The following is a 23,135-nucleotide window of genomic DNA, read 5'->3' on the forward strand; positions in this document are numbered from 1 at the left end:
TATACTGGGTGTAAGGATCTTCAATCCTCCTCAATGTTATCCATGGCCTCCACTTCACATCTCCTCAATTCAAATTTAAATACTTTCTCCCCTTTCTTTACATTCATCTTATTTTCATATGATTTATTGCTAAATTAATTCTTGCACAGGCACCTCCTCTTGTCAACTAAACATAAAGCATTTTTCACAAATTTTCCTAGATGCGTTTCTAACTTTCTTCTTGAAGACACTATCAGCAACTTTCCAAACTATTTCCTTTTAATCATTCAATTCTTCTCCTACTTTTCCAAATTTTAAACTCTCTAGTTTATTACTATGAAATAATCAATAAGGTTAGCCGTATTACCATCATGTGAATAGCAAGTTAACCTATTGGTTTGTTTATGACCAATTGCTGTATTGGTTATAACTAAAGTGTTATACGAACAAAGTTGCAGTAGTCTGAAACCATTAGTTGTTTTCTTTTCCTGCACCGAATTTACCTAGGTTAGGATACCATCTATCCCCATGTCTACCTGCCTGTTCAAGGTCAAAATATTATATTTTTGCCTGGGATGTCCATCTGTTCCTGTAGCTGTAAGTAAAATTCATCTCAGTCACTAATATTTCCATCAGTCGGTTCTACATGGACGTATTCTACTATGACTGATACACCACACTTTTTGGTCATAAAATGAGCGATTAGTATTTTATTATTAATACCTTCCCAACCTAAACAAGACTTGGCAACTTCCTTATTCATCATGAGTCCGACACCTTGCTCTCATTTCATGTTTTCTACCCCTGGGATATGAGTTTCTGAAATTCCTAATAAATCCAGCTCGAATCGTCAAAATTCGATAGTCAATATGTCGATATGATAGCTTTTAACTTTTTTTAACGTAACATTTTAAAACGTAATTTTTACATTTTCTGAATCGCTGAGAAATTATAGTGCCTCAGGATAACTCGTGCTCCCAGAACCAGTGCAAGACGGGGACTAACACATTTACTCAAGTCAACAAGAACTCCTTAAGCTAGATGATAACCGGACAGCAAGAAGTCCCAGGGACCTCCAGTTGAATAGAGATTTTCTGCAATCCTGGGACCATCTTAGACACAACGTTGTTTTCTACATTTGGCTATATTAAATCAAAAACAATTTTTTCAACTGAAAGTAAGGAGTAACATTAAAACGAACAAAAGTTCTAAAAAAAAATTTAGCGTAAAGAGCAACGTATTGATGAGGGGCTACCCCCTCATATACGTAATAGTTTTTTTTTTAGGTTTTAATGTTGCTCCTTACTTTAAGTTGAAAAAATGTGTTTTTTATTTAATTTCTGATCATTTTTTAAATTATGCTGGGAAATCTGGCTTCTCTTCCATGGAAAATTCCCTGGTCCAACGAAAAATTCCTCCACGGAAAGATCCTCCCAAGTAAGCTCCCCCCAAAAAAGTCCCCCCTAAAAATATATGTATACTTCCCAATAATCAATATTAAATTTAAACAAAGGGCAAAATTCATAGCTTGCAGTCCTTCTCCCCGGACTCTGGACGGTCAAATCATCCTCAAAGACGTAGTTATTACATTTTTCGACTATGCTGAACAAAAGAGCTATCTTAAAATTTTGATCGGCTGGCTCCTCCTCAATACCTGCTTTTTACGCTAAACTTTTACTTGTTGTCACAATTCTTTAAGAACGATTCCTGAAACTCAAGGGCCGTTTAATTAGAAAAGTACGCTTTTTAAAGAAGTAAAAAACTTTAGCTTAATGAGTGGGGTTTTGAGGAGGGAGTAGCCCCTTTCAAATAAGGGATAATTTCTGTCCAATGTAGGTTTTTATGTTGGTCCTTACTTTCAGTTGAATTTTTTTATATTTAATTACCGAGAAGAACAAATGAATGGGGTTAGACAGATTAATATATACTGACATTCGTTTTCGAAATAAAACGATTAAAACGTGTTTTTGCAGTAAAATACTAGTAGATGTTTGGTCTTTAGAGGGCACGGGTGGGGCATTTGGCCTTGATCTATCTCAGTTTCTATTTGTTTTAGGTGTCACTCATTTATTGATAATGATCTATGGTAGTTTTACGCTTGAAAATTATCTGACTTTTTTTTTGACGCTCATCTTTGGTTTAATGTAACTGTTTATTTGAAGAACGGCTTTAGCGGAAAATTATAAAATTAATTTCTGTTTTTTCTTAACTGGCATAGTCTTTTACATTGGTCCAGAAAGGACAATTTTATATATTTGCGTTTTTTATATAGTTTTATTCAGATAGTTTTATTGTTCTCGAAGCGGTTAGAAGCTTGTTAACACTTTTATTATCAATAATTGAAGGACTGGTAAACAGCTTTCTACAGTCATAAAAAAATTTGCTAAACCTTACAAGTTAACTCCAATTGAGTGGAGCTCATCTTCGGGCGGAGCTTATTGGAGCGGAGCGGTTAGTTACTTCAATTGAGCGGAGTGCTGATTATCTAACCAATTTTATCAGTAGTTAGATTACAGTCGAAGATCTAAGACTACTAATACTTCAAGCACCACTTAGACAGATGGACAAACAGAGACTTTACAAAGAGAAACCAATCAGTATGAGTATTATAGACAAAAAAGAAGTGTGTCAAAATATCATGCAAAAATTACACTCATTTTTCTATCTTAAGGAAAGTGAGGCTGTTCAAATTAATCACAAAACCAAACAAGTTGTAATACATGGCAACATTCACAATTTTGTCGATTTAAAATCAGATTTTGTTGCGAATCGTAAGACACCTCTAGCAATTTTAAATCATCTTTTCAATAATTTACATCCTCCAAACTTCCCCAAATCTATCATTGCCAATAAACAAATTTTAAAACGTTTAGTGGAACGTCCAGAAACAAATTGAGCACACAAAAATAAGATGACAAAGATTTTAAATCAGTTTTGAAAAAACATCGCCTAACACTACAAAAATCATGTTGACCCCTCAAGAGATTTCGATGATTTGACACTCAGAAAAGGATCAGACGAAAATGTTTTGCTCCGAGTTTCAACTCTCTGTCTAGAGTACAAAAAAGTAATGGACACATTGCTACACATTGGCATGCAAAACGACTAAACTTATGAAACACGTTTATGAGAAGATTGGCGAGTCGGTAGTCTACGTTCACCTAATAAACTTGACCATGCGTCGGGGATACACTAGTGTGGCAAAAATTATTTATAAAATTAATCCGGTTACACTCTTCACAGTAATCACAGGTTCTATGGAAGTCATTATCGAAAAGCTAAGGCTTTCTTTCCTCTGAAAATTATGCAAGCAGATGTTTTGACTCTAGACGAGATTCACCCACGTCAGAATAGAATCTGCAAGCATATTTTAATTGCCGTTAGCGTCATTAGTCACTATGCATACACTGTTTTGCCGAAAACCAAGATAGGTTAAGAAGTTGCAAAAGTTTCAAGCATGACACTTCCTCTAGAGTTATACAGTAAACTTCCAACGGACCGAGGAAGTGGAATTGTCAATCCACAGGTAAGATGATATTGGTCACAATTTCATAAAAATTTCTTTCGAATTTAAATTTTGAAATAAATTTCAATGTGAATATCGTCACATTCATAATCAAGGCTCTGAAAAAAATCATCTTTCTTTTCACCGAGCAAAGCTTGGTCCCCTGGTGCTATTCACACAATTATACGATTATTGATCATTTAACAAGAGAGATGTCAGAACACTTTCATAAGACTGCTCACGTACAGTAAGAAAAAACTAGTAACCATACACCAGAACTAGTGGGAATATACGGATGAATTGGTAACCAATTGACACTGGTTATGAAAAATCAACTATAGTTTAGGTCAAAACTATCAATGTACTATGATTATGGAGGGTTAAGCATTTCAAGATGATTATACTTCAATTATAGTCAACTAATTCCGAGGTCTGAGCACACTATAATATCAGTAAGTGAAGTTAAAGGAAAGCTGTACAAATGAGCTTTATGATACTTGAAAAAAGAACAGTAGAATGTAAATGAGCTTCAAGACACAACCTCCTGCTTAATTAAGTCACACCTATTTGGTGCTGATTGAATTTGTAGATAGAACAGAAAAAGGTTTTATTAAAGAAAAACAGCCTACATTTCTAGTTTTTAATAAAAATCGTCTAAATATAATGAAATTTGTCTTTAAAATAAAATTTTGAAAATAAACAAAAACAAACTGTCAATTCTGCAGTATTTTCTATCTGCATCATCTCAAGGTTACTTTAAAATAAGGTCAGAGAAGCAAAACAAAATTTGATTTCCGAGACCCTTCATTACGATCACAAATAATTGGTTTCAAAATCATATCCATGCAATATCATAAACAAAGCTTCCTGAATATAAATGTTGGCTCATTGGATGGTCCGAGCAAAAAAAGGATCAAAGAATGCTTGCTTTGGCTCCGAGATTGACAATCTGAAAGCCAACAATGTTTTCTACTTAGGTCACTTCCAAAAAAATAAAAACGAAAGAAAATGGGAATTTGTTTACCATTTAGCGATCTGGCCACAGTCGAGTCGATCTTTAACTCCTCTGCATCTTCGGCAGTTATGTCAAAGTCTTTGGATGAACAACGACCTGAAAGGAAAAGAGACGATGAGATATCAAGTAAAAACATTTACATCAAACATTATAAATAGCTGTAAAAGATGATATCACGAAAAACGACCTCCCAAGCAGTGTTTGATACTCTTTTTTTAATATAGAGACTGTCGTAGAAAACAGTCGATTCTTATACAACCGAAATTTGAAATAATTGGATACTTTTTTTTAATATAGAGACTGTAATATAAATCAGTAGATTTTTATACAGCCGATGCCTTTTTTAATATAGAGACTGTCATATAAAACAGTAGATTCTTATACAACCGAAGTTTGAAATAATTGGATACTTTTTTTTAATATAGAGACTGTCATATAAAACAGTAGTTTCTTATGCAACCAAAATTTGAAATAATTAGATACTTTCTTTTTTAATATAGAGACTGTCATATATAACATGAGATTCTTATACAAGAATTTGAAATAATTTAGTTAGTTCCAATGAATAATGAAAAGCGATAGCATGTGAGTCTTGGAGAATGAATTTTTTTTAAATGAAAGCAAAGAGCAAGATTACAACGTTATTATTTATCTATAGCACCCTCTTCCCTCCCCAACTCATTAGGCCACAACTCTTTAAAATAAGGTTTTATTTTGTTTATTAAAAGCCATTTTGAGTGCAAAAAACACCACGAGGTGTTAACTTCACTGGTTTTATTTTATGACTGATCTTGAAAAGGTTTGAACTGAAAAATGAATTTAAAGTAAATAATGGTTAATATGCTCTCTAATTTCATGGAATTTATCATTTTTATTTATCATTTCATTTGAAAAAAAAAATCTATCTCTTTACATCTAGTTTCTATTCCATTTGTAATACCATGTCTTAAATGCAAGGTTATCCTAAATATTACGGTTTTAATCCCTCAGCCTCCAATCTTTACGCTAAGCTTTAAATTTTTTTCCCAGCACTTTGAAATTTAAACATAGCTTTTTTGTCAATGACTATTGTTTCGAAGATACTAGGTGCATTCCTCCCAGGAATGCCTCCCATGGAACCCCCCCCCCCGAAAAAACTGTTATAGAGTTTTCGTATGATGAAAGTACGCAGTGATAACAAACTGGGACAAAGATGTCCAAGGATTTTAACTGTCTGGTCATTTTTACCGACTGAGTTGGGTGATATTGCTATTAAAGATATGTTATTTATTTTCTTTACCAACTTTTATCATTGATTTTAGGTTATGTATTTCTATCAGCCCATTTGTCCTGATAAAAAAAAAAATGAGGCGGTAAAATAGTGGTGCTTCATACCACTACTTCACATACTCAGATTTGTCATACAACTCTCAAAAGACGTTGGGGACAGGTGTCCTCCTCCTTCATACTTGTAACCCCTGGTAACAACTATAGTACTTGATGCAAGTTCACCCCCTGCAATTGAGTACACGTTCAATATGCGTACATCAGATAGATTTCCCGGCTGAAGTACTTTTGAAGGTTTTTTTCTACTTGATTTAGATAACAAAGAGTCAAACCTTAAGTCACAGCAAAGCAAGTTTAAAATTGATAGAGTTCCTAGTTATAAATAAGCATGCAATGGTTTATGTAAGCGAAGTTTTCAAGAAGTCACTCAGCCCTGTTTGAGAAAAGTATTGGGTTTTGTTCACTAGGTGTATATCAGAATGTTTTTCACTCTAAAGTTCTTTTACTTGTATAGACTCTGTGACTTTTCAGGAACAAATATTTAACTGTGCGGAATTACTTCCCGTGAAACTGGGAAGCTCAATATATGGATTTTAACACTCTCATATCGAGAGGCTATCTCAAAACTTTTAATAAATAACAACTTGGTTCTCCAAAGGGCAAAATCGTAGTTACTCGTGTATTTTTTTCATTTAATTTCAATAATGAAAAGACATCGCACCACAGCCATGTGCCGACTTCTGGAATTTTGTATAGCAAAACACAAATTTTGGCCTGAGCATGTTCGGCTTATAAGAATATTATATTTAAAAGACAAGTTTTTCTAACTGAAAGTAAGGGATAACAATAAAACTTAAACATATAAATTTTTTTAATCTATGGCTGGGGGCTGCCTTTTTCTTAACCTTCGTTATTTAAGCCATAATCTTAAAGCTCTTAGAAAAGTAATATTATTCAAATTCAACAGCCCTTGTGTATCAGGTGTTGTTCTTAAAGAATTTTGACAAAAAGTCAAACTTAAGCGTCAAAAGTTTGTCAAGTTTGTTACTTTTGATGGGCAGCTCTAAACTTAATGGATTTTATATATGTGAAATCAGCATAAAAGGCTTGTTCTTTTGATGCATCTACTTGTTATCAAACTTTTTTTTCGAATTTTAGTTACTATTGGATCGAATCGCTCATTACTTACAGTTCGTTGCCAGGAATCGCTTGATAAAAGTTTAAAAAAGATACCGGCTTAAAATGATGCTCATGGAGCTTGTCACTTCTTGAGGTCACAGTTGTAAAAAGCTGAAGAATATGATGAATATAGGGAAGAATTTAGAGTTGAATTCTGACCTTCCTTTGCATGGAGGATTGTTGGAAGATCATCTCTTATTGCCAAGACGACGATTCAGCACATTCTCCTCGTGGTAAATATCCCCCTAAGAAATTCCCCTTGAAAAATCCATCCCTCACGGGAAATCCTCCCCAAAAAAATTTCTCCTCAGAAAAACCCCTAAGTGATAACTTCCCCCGTAAATTTCCCCTAAAATTTTCCATTGGAAAATACCCCGAATGTAAAGCTGAAGAGAAATTAAGACAAATAAAAGATTGAATAAAGAAGGAATTCTGAATATTTAACGTATATTCCAAAGTACATATAGAATATATGGTGTTGAATCAAACAGTTTGTGGCGAGGACCTGTAAACAAGATGCGACACGGAACAATAGAAGCCACTGCTCGAGGAAAAAGAATATTAACAACAATTAATACATCAACAGAGATGGGTTTTGTGCTGATCCTAAATATGTAAAGGTATATCCTTTTAATTTTATAAATCAAAAGCTAAAAGCTTGAGCAAAATTGTCTGTTTCCATGTCGCGGATGCGTGTTTATTTTCTATTTATTTCTTATTATTGTTATTAATTTTCTTCTGTGGCAATCATATTGAACCAATGGCTCTAAAATATCGGAAGAGGGCTCATTCAAACATAAATTGAAAGCTCTAGACTGCTTTCAAAGTGACCAAAAAGATTTTGCAGGGGAAAGTGACGTTTTCTGCCATTCTGTTCTGTGTGAACTTCATATGGGGTTCATTTGATTTAAAATTGGAAGCTATAGTGCCCGTTTTAAGAGTAAAAAGCTATTTGAGAGCACCCCCCCCCTCCATTACGCTCATCATTTCCCCAAAGACATCCAATCAACATTTAGAGAAAGCTATTTTGTTCATTGTAGTTGAAGAGTCCAGAAATTATGTCTTTGAAGGAGATTACTCCACCCCCACAGCTCTTAGGACAAAGGTTGTAAGTCATGCCTTTGGGGCATAAAAGGCTTTTTACAGAAAATGTTATCATACTTTAGAGGGGACTCAATGGATTGGTAATCTACATTTCTAGTGCCCTTTATGAGTGACAACATTTGTATCATAATACTACTGCTTCTACTCTTACAACTACTGCTACTACTATTATTACTGCTACTACATCTACTACTGCTACTAAAGCTAAGACTACTACAATCAACTCTACTTCTACTGCTACTACTATAACTACTGGTGCTACTACTATTGCTAATAAACTTCAGGGTATTTAGGTGAAGTTTTTGGGCAATATTGTAACTGTATTGCAATAGATTGAAACACACTATGTCAACATAGATTGTCAAGGGGACGTATCAGTAATGCTTCAGGACCGGTTGATGGTATTAAATTAAGAATTTCATCGTGTGTTGAAGGGGATGTTGAAAAAAAAGGTGCTATGTGCATGCTACTACTGCTACTACAATTATTGCTACTACACCAGCTAAGGATATTAAGGTCAAGCTTTCAAGCAAAGTTTTAGTGGACGCTGCACTAAATCAAAAAGAACTATGACTGTGTAGAATGAGTAAACAGAGTGACAAAGCAATATGACAATAGTGGCTTAAATTATTCAGTTAGACCTTTCAGGGTAAGTTGTGACAGATTTTTCAACGAGCCAGATGTTACTAATATTATACTTTTGTTACTTCTTCTAAAGTTAATGTAACTAATCGCACTAAGGGCATTAAGTTGAAACATTTAAAAGGAGTTTCAATGAAACGAAAAGACTACACGTATGCAAATATTAGAATGACATATAAACAATATCCTAGGCAGCGCTGTTCTATCATAGCTAGCAATATCATTGATATCTTAAAGGAGCCAATTTGATTGAAAATTCGAAGTTCTAGTCCTCTTTTAAAGAATCAAAAGCGATTGGAGGGCAATCAGCCCTCCTCTTTAGCTCATAATTTTCCAAACACTTACAATTGAAATTTGAGGTAGCCATCTTGTGCAGCATAGCTGAACGGTCTTGTAACTGTATCTCAGGGCTATTGCTTTGTTCGACCTCCGCAATCATACAATTTGTCCATTATATTTAAAAACTAAATGATTTAATGTAATTTAATTTAATGTTGCCTAAAGATTAAATTAAAAAGCACAGTGTATATGCTGAATGCCAATAAGATATATCAGCAATATCCCAAGAACAACTGAGGGTATTATGTTCAAACGTTGGGGCTAATTCTATTACTACTTCTGCTCTTAAAATTTAACTAAACTAAAAGAGTGTCAGGGTATCCAAGCTGTCAGAAGGGCATAGATAAATTTTTTGCGACTTGTATTAAGTTTTATTTTTAAGGTCAACAAGGAGGTATAAAACTAAATTAAACAGTAGGCCTACTATTTGTGTTCAGATTTTTAAAAGCGTGTATGCTGGTAAACATTGTTGAAATTTTTTTCCAGCATACCAATAGCAGGCAAACTACACATTCTTAAATAACTATTATTTATCACTAATAGAATTATTTACAAATAAACTATTATTTTCTTTTTCTCTGAAAAGACTATATCAATACAGAACAAATAGAGATTAATTAAAAAAGCAATTTCCACAAAACATGTTTTTCAAAGAAAAGTAAAGAATTCCATTAAACCAAAAACTGGTAATAATAGAATCAAATGTTTTACCAAGCGTAAAACTACCACAAATCAGCATCGATAAATAAATGAAACGAAAAACGAACAGAAATTACAATAAATAACTGATTCAAAATCTAAACGAGCAGAAATTAACATGAACAGGGCTCAAAACTCTTCTGCCTTCCCAAAGCCAGAACATATTTTGTATTGTACAGATTTTTTTTAATGCCTTATGCCTTTCCAAAGCCAAAACATCTTTTATATTGTACTGATTTTTTTTTTTAATGTTTCATGCCTTTCCAAAGCCAGAACATATTTTGTATTTTACTGATTTTTCTTTAATGTTTTATGCCTTTCCAAAGCCAGAACATATTTTGTACTGTACTGATTTTTTTTAATGTTTTATGCCTTTCCAAAGCCAGAACATATTTTGTATTGTACTAATTTTTTCTTTAATGTTTTATGCCTTTCCAAAGCCAGAACATATTTTTGTACTCTACTGATTTTTTTTTAACGTTTTGACTTTTATAAACTTAATAAATCAAATATGCTTAATATTATAAGGAGTAAATATCAGCATATGCATATTAAACTCCTAATGCGTATTTTCTTCAATAAAGTACAAATTATGTTCTGGCCTTGTGAAAGCATAGGGGTTTTGAGCCCTATTCATGTTAATTTGTGCTATTTTTAAGGTTGACTTGGTTATTTATTGTTATTTCTGTTCGTTTTGGGTTTTATATATTTATCGATGCTGATTTGTGATAGTTTTACGCTTGGTAGATTATTTGATTTTAATTTTGCTCATTTTTGGTTTAATGAAGTTCTTTACTTTTCTTTGAAAAACTTGTTTTGTGGATAAAAGTTTCTTTTTTTAATTAACATATACGAAAAGACACACTTTCATTTTATCTGAAACCTATGCAGCGTTAAAAAATATAAAGAACTTGAAAGGAAAAGTAAAAAACACCTATATTTATTTACTAAAAAAAACAATCAAAATTTTACGATCCTTGTGGTTCAAATTTGACGCTTCTAGTCCATATTTTGAGTTTTACGGCTCTGGTGTCATTTTTTGACAACTTTTAGTTTCTTAGAAAAATTGATTTTTATCTTTCATTTCCTTCCTTTCAGCATTTCACAGAGGTGTTTCAGCTGTTGATTTTTTAGACTTCTTTAATCTAAATTTAAGAAAGTATTTGAAATAAATGAGTGAAAATAGTCTTTTTTTTTTCAGGTAAAATTTATAATATATGTGTTTTTCTCTATATAATTGTTTTACCCCTCGCCTTCTCAAAAAATTCTCCAAGGCAATGCAACTGCCTTATCAACTGCTAAGGGGTGATTTTTATTCTTTTGATCGCAATTTTTACTCATAAATTTATTCATACATACATCTGAGCTTGTTTTTAGTTTTTGTTATTATTTTGATATTTTTTTTCTAGTAATAATATAGCTGATTTTCTTAAGAGTTTATACTCAGCTTTACGAGCTACATTCTTTCCGTTTATTAAATTTATCTTAATATATTATGATGGTTTGTTAATAAAAATCTTCTTAAAAATTAAAAAAAAATTATATCTACATCTCAGAAACGCACTTTTAAATCTCTTTAAAAATCAAGCACAAATAGCCTTTTTTGATGTGCAAATTTTGGGTTTTTTTTACACTATATATTTACCCTCCCACTTTCCCCCAATTCCCCACGACAATAGAGAGTTGCCTTGCCAACGGTAAAAGGGGGAAAAGAAATTTTCCAAGTACAAATTTAAAGTCAGCTAGCCTGCTTAACCAAGCAGACCCAGGTCTCAGATCCAGATCCAGGTCCCAGGTCAGTTGAGTCAAATTAGTTCTTGAGAATAAAGAATTCAAATTAGTTAATACTTACACATAGATTAAACATTTATGACTTATTATTATGCATAAAGATAAATTACCTTAGTTTTCTAGTTCTCTTTGGTTCTTTTATAAATAAAACAATAGATGCTTCAAAAAAGTTTTTTTTTAACCGCGATGTGTAACATTTAATGCGAAGCAATTAAGAATCTTATACCCATTTCACAGTTACCAAACAGGAATCAAATGTCTCTCTCTAAAACCTTAGAGTCAACTGATTTGTCAACAAAAAAATTCTGTTGTAAAACTACTACTTCCCAAGACTTTCAACCTACAGATGTCTCTAATTTTAGTCAGCAGTTTACAAAAAAATTAACGGGATGGGAGGGGCAAACGCATTCTTTCAAAGTTGTTCCCTATATGTACCTTATTTTTGTACACCGAAAAATGATAGTTTGCCAATTTTCACAGGGGTTACCATAAATGGGAGCAGAGATAACACCCTCCCAAATCTAAATCTTTCAGTCGAAGTTTAACTTCTGTAGAGCAATGCTTGGAGAAAAAGAGTTCATTTGCTGCATTTGCTTTTTGAATTGTCCAAAATGAACATCAATATCCATGCTGGATGCTTCATCCAGCATATATATATATATATATATATATATATACATATATATATATAATATATATATATATATATATATATATATATATATATATATATATATATATATCTATATATATAAAAATAAGTTGTCTGTGTGTGGATCTGTGGATGGATCAGGTGACGTCATGTTTGTTCGCATATGACGTCTGAATTATTTCACACTAATACAAAAGAAGAAAAAAACTAAAAAAGGTAAAAACTACAAAAAAAACTAAAAAGAAAAAAAAAACTAAAAAAGCTAAAAAACTAAAAAAAACTAAAAAAAGGTAAAAATCTAATAACTAAAAAAAAACTGAAAAAAATAAAAAAAGGCAAAAACTACAAAAAAAATAAAAACTAATAAAAAAAACTAAAAAAGCTAAAAAACTTAAAAAACTAAAAAAAACTAAAAAAAGGTAAAAAACTAAAAAAAAACTAAAAACTAAAAAAGAAAAAAACTAAAAAAAAGGAAAAAACTGAAAAATAAAAGAGAAAAAGAAAACTAAAAAAATATGAATAAATATATATAAAAATAAGTTGTTTGTGGGTTATGTCTGTCTGTCTGTCTGTCGAGTGACGTCGTGTTTGTCCGCATATGACGTCTGAATTGTTTCACACTAATACAAAAGAAGAAAAAAAACTAAAAAAGGTAAAAACTACAAAAAAAACTAAAAAGAAAAAAAACTAAAAAAGCTAAAAAACTAAAAAAAACTAAAAAAAGGTAAAAAACTAAAAACTAAAAAAAACTGAAAAAACTAAAAAAAGGCAAAAACTAAAAAAAAACTAAAAACTAATAAAAAAAACTAAAAAAGCTAAAAAACTAAAAAAACTAAAAAAACTAAAAAAAGGTAAAAAACAAAAAAAAACTAAAAACTAAAAAAGAAAAAACTAAAAAAAAGGAAAAAACTGAAAAATAAGAGAAAAAGAAAACTAAAAAAATATTAATAAATATAAAAAATATAAATATAAATATAATATAAATTAGCAATCAACAAAGCACCGAGACACAAATGACGACCGGGACACAGGGAGTATAAATGACGACCAGGACATAAGTAAAAAAAAAAACTAAAAAAACTAAAAAAATGGTAAAAACTACAAAAAAACTAAAAACTAATAAAAAAACTAAAAAATCTAAAAATCTAAATAAACTAAAAAAGAAAAAAAAGAAAAAAGGAAAAAAATAAAGGAGAAAAACAAAACTAAAAAACGAATGTATATACAGACCGGGACACCGGGATACAAATGACGACCGGGACACAGGGAATATAAATGACGACCGGGACACAGGGACACAACTACAATGGGGACGCCGGGGGGCACAGGGGGATATAAATGACGACCGGGACACCGGGACACAAGGAATATAAATGACGCCCGGGACACTCAAAGAGAAATCACAGACTGGAACACCGGGACACAAATGACGACCGGGACACAGGGAATATAAATGACGACCGGGACACAGGGACATAACTACAAAGGGGACGCCGGGGTGCACAGGGGGATATATAAATGACGATGGCGACTCAGGGAATGGTCGATTAGCAATCACCATCAACAAAGCTCAAGGGCAATCATTAGAATCATGAGGTATAGATCTGAATACGGATTGTTTTCCCATGGACCATTATATGTTGCATGTTCAAGAGTCGGTAAACCTGACAATCTATTTATATGCACAGACAATGGGACAGCAAAGAATGTTGTATATTCGCAAGTTTTACGTAGTTAAAAACATATATATATATATATATATATATATATATATATATATATATATATATATATATATATATATATATATATATATATATATATATATATATATATATATATATATATATATATATTCACAGGTGGGACATAGGGACACAACTACAATGGCGCGTAACTAATATGGCGCGTAACGACTTACGCGCGCGGGGGGGCTTGTATATATATATATATATATAAATAAGTTGTCTGTGTGTGGAGTGACGTCAGGTCGTCATGTCGTCATGAAGTTAGTTGTCGTCATGTTTGTTATGACGATGACGTCATTAAAAATATTTAAGACATTCGTTCACGGAAAATTGTTTAATTGTAAAATGACTGAAGAACCTACAATGTCAACAGCCGAGGAAGCTGCTCAAAGAGTCTATGCCAAAAAACTTGCTGCTGATAGAGAAAGTAAGAAAAGAAAGCGTGCCGAGGAATCACAAGAGCAACGCCAAACCAGACTTGCTGCTAAAAGAGAAAGTGAAAAAAGAAGGCGTGCCGAGGAATCACAAGAACAGCAAGAAAACAGGCTTGCGGCTGATAGAGAAAGTAAGAAACGAAAGCGTGCCGAGGAATCACAAGAGCAACCTGAAAATTATCGCCTGGCATTCAGGTACAGCCCAGTCGATGATTATAGCTTGAGTAGATGTGTTCAAATCGGGACGATGTCTAAAATTTGTACCTATTGCAAGGCCTTGAAATTCAATGGTGAAACAATGGGAATGTGTTGCGCCTCAGGAAAAGTTAAACTTCCTCTATTGGCTGCACCACCAGAGCCATTGAAGACTTTGCTTGCTGGAACTAAGTCAGAATCTAAGCGTGTTTTATCACAGATCAGAAAATATCACTCATGTTTCCAATTGACGTCGTTTGGTGCCCAAATCGAAAATCCAGATCAATTTATGCCTACTTTCAAAGTAAAAGGGCAAATTTATCATAGAGCAGGGTCCCTTCTACCATTCTCAGGCGAGAATCATAAATTTTTACAATTGTACTTCATCAGTGATAGAAATTCTAAATTGAATGCACGTTGCGAAATTTCTCCCAACGTTGAAAGGACAATCGTTTCCCAATTACAACATCTTTTCCACGAAAATAATAATTTAGTGCGTCTGTTCAAAACAGCCATCGATTTGATGCCTACTGATACGCATAAAATTGTTATTTCCGCTGACAAAACGCCTCCTGGTCAACATGTGCGTTGATACAATGCTCCAACTATCGACGAAGTGGCAATCGTTATGGTCGGTGATCAGTTTTTACCTCGAAATATTATTCTTCATAAGCGAAACGCTCAGTTGGTAAGAATTGCTGAAACTCATCGATGCTACGATGCCCTACAATATCCTATCATTTTTTGGGATGGAGCCGACGGCTATCACTTTAATATTGAATTGATGAATCCAGCCACTAACAAAGAAATGAATAAGAAATGCAGTGCAATGCATTATTATTCCTATAGACTAAAGATTCGGCATGATGAAGACAATTATATTTTTAAATGCCGTCAATTGTTTCACCAATACGTCGTTGATATGTATGCAAAAATTGAATTAGAACGTTTGCTATTTATCCGTCTGAATCAGACCAAGCTCCGCTCTGAACAATACATTCATTTGCGAGATGCAGTTGTAAATGACGGTAATACCACAAGCGTTGGAAGATTAACGATTTTACCTTCGTCATATGCTGGCAGTCCCCGTCATATGCATGAATTTGCTCAAGATGCTATTGCGTATGTTCGTCTCTATGGTCGTCCAGATTTATTTATTACATTTATATGTAATCAATCTTGGGACGAGATACAGCAGCTTTTACTTCAAGGACAATCGGCGGTTCATAGACATGACATTATGGCCCGTGTCTTCCGGTTAAAGTTGAAATCACTGATAAACTACATAGTAAAACTTGAAGTGTTTGGGTCAGTACGATGCTGGATGTGCTCAGTGGAATGGCAAAAACGAGGTTTGCCACACGCACATATACTAATCTGGCTACATTATAAAATTACTTCTAACGAAATTGATGATGTGATTTCCGCTGAAATACCTGATGAAAATGTCGATAAGGGGTTATATGATATTGCTGTAAAAAATATGATACATGGACCTTGCGGTGCACTGAACGAAAATTCACCATGCATGGCCGAAGGAAGGTGCACAAAGCAATATCCTCGACTTTTAGTATCCAACACAATTACTGGCAATGATGGTTACCCACAATATAGAAGAAGATCTACTGAAGATGGCGGTAAAACAGCAATAATAAAGAAGCGTAACGGTACCATGTAAATAACCAGTGGGTCGTTCCATATTCCCCATTATTATCAAAAACATTTAATGCACACATAAACGTTGAATAATGTAACTCCGTAAAGGCAATCAAATACATATGTAAATACGTCAACAAAGGCAGTGACATGGCAGTTTTTGGCTTGCAGTCCGAAATCAAAGATATCGACGAAATCGTACAATATCAGGCTTGAATATACATAAGCAGTAATGAAGCTGTTTGGCGAATTCTTTCATTTCCGATACATGAACGTAGTCCAGCTGTTGTTCACTTAGCGGTACATTTACAGAATGGTCAACGTGTTTATTTTTCGGAATCCAACGTGCAACAAAGAGCCCTGAATCCACCGGATACAAAGTTAACTGCTTTCTTTGAGCTATGCAAAAATGATTCTTTTGCAAAAAAAACTGCTGTATACTGAAGTGCCTTCGTATTACACGTGGAATACTAAAAATAAAGTATTTGAACGTCGAAAAGAGGGTAAGTCAGTCGACGGCCAGCCTACCATCTTCAAAGATACCACGATAGGAAGACTCTACACCGTTCACCCCAATAAACATGAATGCTTCTTTCTACGCCTGCTTTTGGTGAATGTACCCGGTCCGACGTCCTTTGAGTATTTGAGAACTGTAAACGGTACTATACAGGACACTCACCGTAGTGCATGCCAAGCTCTGAATTTATTGGAGAATGACCAACACTGGGATAACTGCATCAATGACGCGTGCGAAACGTCAACTCCAAGTCAAATTCGTGCATTGTTTGGCATCATACTAACAACTTGCTCTCCATTAACTCCTACAGAGCTATGGGAAAAATATAAATCAAAAATGTCCGAAGATATACTCCATTGAAAACGGTTAGAGACATCAGATATGACTTCTGATTTTACATCAGAAATTTATAACTACACTTTAGTTATTATAGAAGATTTGTGCGTATGTATGGCAAACAAACCACTTCAGGATTTGGGAATGCCTTCACCTAATCGTACCGCTGCTGTTTCGACATGTTTAGAATTGGATCGTGAACAAAGTTACAGTACGAGTGATCTATTGTTGTATGTACAAAATAACATTTCCAAGTTAACATCGGAAGAAAAAGACATTTATGATACGATAATGCATTGTCTCGATAACAACGTTGGAGAAATTTTCTTTTTGGATGCGCCAGGAGGTACTGGTAAAACGTTTGTGATGAAACTGATTCTGGCATCAATTCGATCAAAAAATGACATAGCGTTGGCAATTGTGTCGTCTGGAATAGCCGCAACGTTGCTGCCTGGTGGAAGAACTGCTCATTCCGCTTTGAAATTGCCTCTGAATTTGCATTCTACAGAAACTCCCACGTGCAATATTTCCAAATCATCTGAGATGGGTAAAGTATTGCAGCAATGCAAACTTATTATTTGGGACGAGTGCACAATGGCACACAAAAAATCGCTCGAGGCTCTGGATCAATGTTTGAAAGATTTGCGAGGGAATTTGAAACCCTTTGGCAGCACATTAATATTACTTGCGGGAGATTTCAGGCAAACATTACCTATAATACCTAGATCAACCCCTGCAGACGAAATGAATGCTTGCCTGAAAAATTCTAATTTATGGGCACACGTAAAAACATTAAAATTAACTACAAATATACGTGTCCGATTGCAAAACGATGACTCTGGTCAAACATTCTCAGATCAATTGCTGGCAATTGGAAACGGAAAGCTCCCAGTAGACTCAATTTCAGGACGTATACAACTACCTGCTGAATTCTGTAATTTAGTGACGTCCAAAAATGAATTGATTGAAAAAGTATTTCCGAATATTCTAAACAATTATAAAAATTATAAATGGCCAAGTGAAAGAGCGATTCTTGCACCCAAAAATATAGACGTCCACGAAATCAACAATATTGTTTTGACCAAGATTCGAGACCAGGCAGTCCTTTACAAGTCAGTCGACACAGTTTTGGAACCAAATGAGGCGGTTAATTATCCATCTGAATTTTTAAACTCCGTGGATCTTTCAGGGTTTCACCACACGTGCAACAACTAAAAATAGGCGTACCAATAATATTGTTAAGAAATATCAACCCACCAAAGCTTTGCAATGGCACGCGACTTGCCGTAAAAAAAAACAATGGAAAACCTAATAGAGGCCACAATCTTGACAGGGCCTTATGAGGGTGAGGCTGTTCTTATTCCTCGGATTCCCATGATTCCAACGGATCTGCTTTTTCAATTTAAAAGATTGCAATTCCCAATTCGATTAGTATTTGTAATCACCATTAACAAAGCTCAAGGTCAATCATTAGAAAAATGTGGTATAGATCTTAATACTGATTGTTTTTCCCATGGACATTTGTACGTTGCATGTTCGAGGGTCGGTAAACCTGACAATCTATTTATATGCAGCGACAATTGGACAGCGAAGAATGTTGTATATTCGCATGTATTACGCAGTTAATTTGTATTGTATCTATCTATCGATCTATCTATATAAAAATGAGTCGTGTGCATGTTTGTAAAAAGAGCGTTTGCATATGACGTCATTATAAGTACACAAGGCTTTGTATATGCACAGACAATGGGAAAGCCACGAATGTTGTATATTCGCAAGTTTTACGTAGTTCAAAACATATATAAATCTATCTATATTCATAGGTGGTACACAGGGACACAACTACAATGGCGCGTAACTAATATGGCGCGTAACGACTTACGTGCTCGGGGGGGCTTGGGGGGGGGGGGTGCGAAGCGCCCCCACGAACTAGGTGTTGGGGTGGCGCGAAGCGCCACCCCAACAGCTAGTATATATATATATATACATATATTCATATACTAGCTGTTGGGGTGGCGCTTCGCGCCACCCCAACACCTAGTTGGTGGGGCGCTTCGCGCCCCCCCAAGCCCCCCCGCGCGCGTAAGTCGTTACGTGCCATATTAGTTATGCGCCATTATAATTGTGTCCCTGTGTCCCACCTGTGAATATAGATAGATTTATATATGTGTTTCAAACTACGCAAAAATTGCGAATAAACAACATTCTTGGCTTTCCCATTGTCTGTGCATATGCAAAGCCGTATGTACTAATAATGACGTCATATACAAACGCTCTTTTTACAAACAAACAAACATGCATCCACATAACTCGTTTTTATATAGATAGATACAATACAAATTAACTGCGTAAAACTTGCGAATAAACAACATTCTTCGCTGTCCAATTGTCGCTGCATATAAATACATTGTCAGGTTTACCGACCCTCGAACATGCAACGTACAATTGTCCATGGGAAAAACAATCAGGATTAAGATCTATACCACATTTTTCTAATGATTGACCTTGAGCTTTGTTAATGGTGATTACAAATACTAATCGAATTGGGAATTGCAATCTTTTAAATTGAAAAAGCAGATCCGTTGGAATCATGGGAATCCGAGGAATAAGAACAGCCTCACCCTCATAAGGCCCTGTCAAGATTGTGGCCTCTATTAGGTTTTCCATTGTTTTTTTTTACGGCAAGTCGCGTGCCATTGCAAAGCTTTGGTGGGTTGATATTTCTTAAAAGTATTATTGGTACGCCTATTTTTAGTTGTAGCACGTGTGGTGGAAACCCTGAAGGATCTATGGAATTTAAAAATTCAGATGGATAATTAACCGCTTCATTTGGTTCCAAAACTGTGTCGACTGACTTGTAAAGGACTGCCTGGTCTCGAATCTTGTTCAAAACAATATTGTTGATTTCGTGGACGTCTATATTTTTGGGTGCGAGAATCGCTCTTTCACTTAGCCATTTATTATTTTTATAATTTTTTAGAATATTCGGAAATACTTTTTCAATCAATTCATTTTTGGACGTCACTAAATTACAGAAATCAGCAGGTAGTTGTATACGTCCTGAAATTGAGTCTACTGTTTGACCAGAGTCATCGTTTTGCAATCGGACACGCATATTTGTAGTTAATTTTAATATTTTTACGTGTGCCTATAAATTAGAATTTTTTAGGCAAGCATTCATTTCGTCTGCAGGAGTTAAACTACGTAAAAATTGCGAATATACAACATTCTTGGCTTTCCCATTGTCTCTGCATATACAAAGCCGTATGTACTAATAATGACATCATATGCAAACGCTCTTTTTACAAACAAACAAACATGCATACATACAACTCGTTTTTATATAGATAGATAGATAAAATACAAATTAACTGCGTAAAACTTGTGAATATACAACATTCTTCGCTGTCCAATTGTCGCTGCATATAAATAGATTGTCAGGTTTACCGACCCTCGAACATGCAACGTACAATTGTCAATGGGAAAAACAATCAGTATTAAGATCTATACCACATTTTTCTAATGATTGACCTTGAGCTTTGTTAATGGTGATTGCAAATGCTAATCGAATTGGGAATTGCAATCTTTTAAATTGAAAAGGCAGATCCGTTGGAATCTTGGGAATGCGAGGAATAAGAACAGCCTCACCCTCAAAAGGCCCTGTCAAGATTGTGGCCTCTATTAGGTTTTCCATTGTTTTTTTTACGGCAGGTCGAGTGCCATAGCAAAGCTTTGGTGGGTTTATATTTCTTAAAAGTATTATTGGTAGGCCTAGTTTTAGTTGTAGCACGTGCGGTGGAAACCCTGAGAATAATATCTCGAGGTAAAAACTGATCACCGACCATAACGATGGCCACTTCGTCGATAGTTGGAGCATTGTATCTACGCACATGTTGGCCAGGAGGCGTTTTGTCAGCGGAAATAACAATTTTATGCGTATAAGTAGGCATCAAATCGATGGCTGTTTTGAACAGACGCACTAAATTATTATTTTCGTGGAAAAGATGTTGTAATTGGGAAACGATTGTCCTTTCAATGTTGGGAGAAATTTCGCAACGTGCATTCAATTCAGAATTTCTATCACTGATGAAGTACAATTGTAAAAATTTATGATTCTCGCCTGAGAATGGTAGAAGAGACCCTGCTCTATGATAAATTTGCCCTTTTACTTTGAAAGTAGACATAAATTGATCTGGATTTTCAATTTGGGCTCCAAACGACGTCATTTGGAAACATGAGTTGTATTTTCTGATTCATTTATATTCCTTATGTCCCGGTGTCCCGGTCGTCATTTATATCCCCCTGTTTTATATCCCGCTTATTTTTCAGTTTTTTCCTTTTTTTAGTTTTTTTTTTACTTTTTTAGTTCTTTTAGTTTTTACGTTTTTTAGTTTTTTTTAGTTTTTTAGATGATTTTTTTTTTTAGTTTTTTACCTTTTTTTCTTTTTAGTTTTTATTGGTTTTTACCTTTTTTTAGCTTTTTATCTTTTTTATTTTTTTTTATTTTTATTTTTAATTTTATTAGTATTCTTTTTCTCTTCTATTTTTCATTTTTCCTTTTTTTTAGTTTTTTTTAGTTTTTAGTTTTTTAAGTTTTTTCATTTTTTTAGTTTCTTTAGTTTTTTTAGTTTTTCGGCTTTTTTATTTTTTTATTAGTTTTTAGTTTTTTTGTAGTTTTTGCCTTTTTTTAGTTTTTTCAGTTTTTTTTTTAGTTTTTAGTTTTTTACCTTTTTTAGCCTAACCAGGATTTGAACCTGGGACCTTCATTCTCCGTTCTGACACCCTCTCTCACCGAGTGACTACTCCAGCATGTTCATTTTGGTGTTTTAAATGGTATATTATTAACCAAATTAATGTGTTTTACAATATACTAAGCATCGTCATAACAAAAATGACGGCAACTAATTTCATGACGTCAGCCGAAACATGACGTCACCTGATCCACAGATCCACAGACCCACAGACAGACAGACAACTTATTTTTATATATATAGACTAGCTGTTGGGGTGGCGCTTCGCGCCACCCCAACACCTAGTTGGTGGGGCGCTTCGCGCCCCCCCAAGCCCCCCCGCGCGCGTAAGTCGTTACGTGCCATATTAGTTATGCGCCATTGTAGTTGTGTCCCTGTGTCCCACCTGTGAATATAGATAGATTTATATATGTGTTTCAAACTACGCAAAAATTGCGAATAAACAACATTCTTGGCTTTCCCATTGTCTGTGCATATGCAAAGCCGTATGTACTAATAATGACGTCATATACAAACGCTCTTTTTACAAACAAACAAACATGCATCCACATAACTCGTTTTTATATAGATAGATACAATACAAATTAACTGCGTAAAACTTGCGAATAAAAAACATTCTTCGCTGTCCAATTGTCGCTGCATATAAATACATTGTCAGGTTTACCGACCCTCGAACATGCAACGTACAATTGTCCATGGGAAAAACAATCAGGATTAAGATCTATACCACATTTTTCTAATGATTGACCTTGAGCTTTGTTAATGGTGATTGCAAATACTAATCGAATTGGGAATTGCAATCTTTTAAATTGAAAAAGCAGATCCGTTGGAATCGTGGGAATGCGAGGAATAAGAACAGCCTCACCCTCATAAGGCCCTGTCAAGATTGTGGCCTCTATTATGTTTTCCATTGTTTTTTTTTACGGCAAGTCGCGTGCCATTGCAAAGCTTTGGTGGGTTGATATTTCTTAAAAGTATTATTGGTACGCCTATTTTTAGTTGTAGCACGTGTGGTGGAAACCCTGAAGGATCTATGGAATTTAAAAATTCAGATGGATAATTAACCGCTTCATTTGGTTCCAAAACTGTGTCGACTGACTTGTAAAGGACTGCCTGGTCTCGAATCTTGTTCAAAACAATATTGTTGATTTCGTGGACGTCTATATTTTTGGGTGCGAGAATCGCTCTTTCACTTAGCCATTTATTATTTTTATAATTTTTTAGAATATTCGGAAATACTTTTTCTTATTTTTAATTTTATTAGTATTCTTTTTCTCTTCTATTTTTCATTTTTCCTTTTTTTTAGTTTTTTTTAGTTTTTAGTTTT

The 23,135-nt window shown here is 34.2% G+C and overlaps 1 protein-coding gene across 1 annotated transcript in view; it reads right to left on the minus strand.

The window, feature by feature from the left end:
• The window catches only part of LOC136026237 (uncharacterized), an 82,644-nt gene that overhangs the window by 23,700 nt on the left and 35,809 nt on the right, over positions 1–23,135 (minus strand). The window contains exon 3 of the mRNA XM_065702591.1: positions 4,509–4,595. Within this exon, the coding sequence (XP_065558663.1) occupies positions 4,509–4,595 (87 nt within the window). The remainder of the gene's footprint in view (positions 1–4,508; positions 4,596–23,135) is intronic.

This window comes from Artemia franciscana, chromosome 1 (genome assembly GCF_032884065.1).
Source record: "Artemia franciscana chromosome 1, ASM3288406v1, whole genome shotgun sequence".
Classification (NCBI taxonomy): Eukaryota; Metazoa; Arthropoda; class Branchiopoda; order Anostraca; family Artemiidae; genus Artemia; species Artemia franciscana.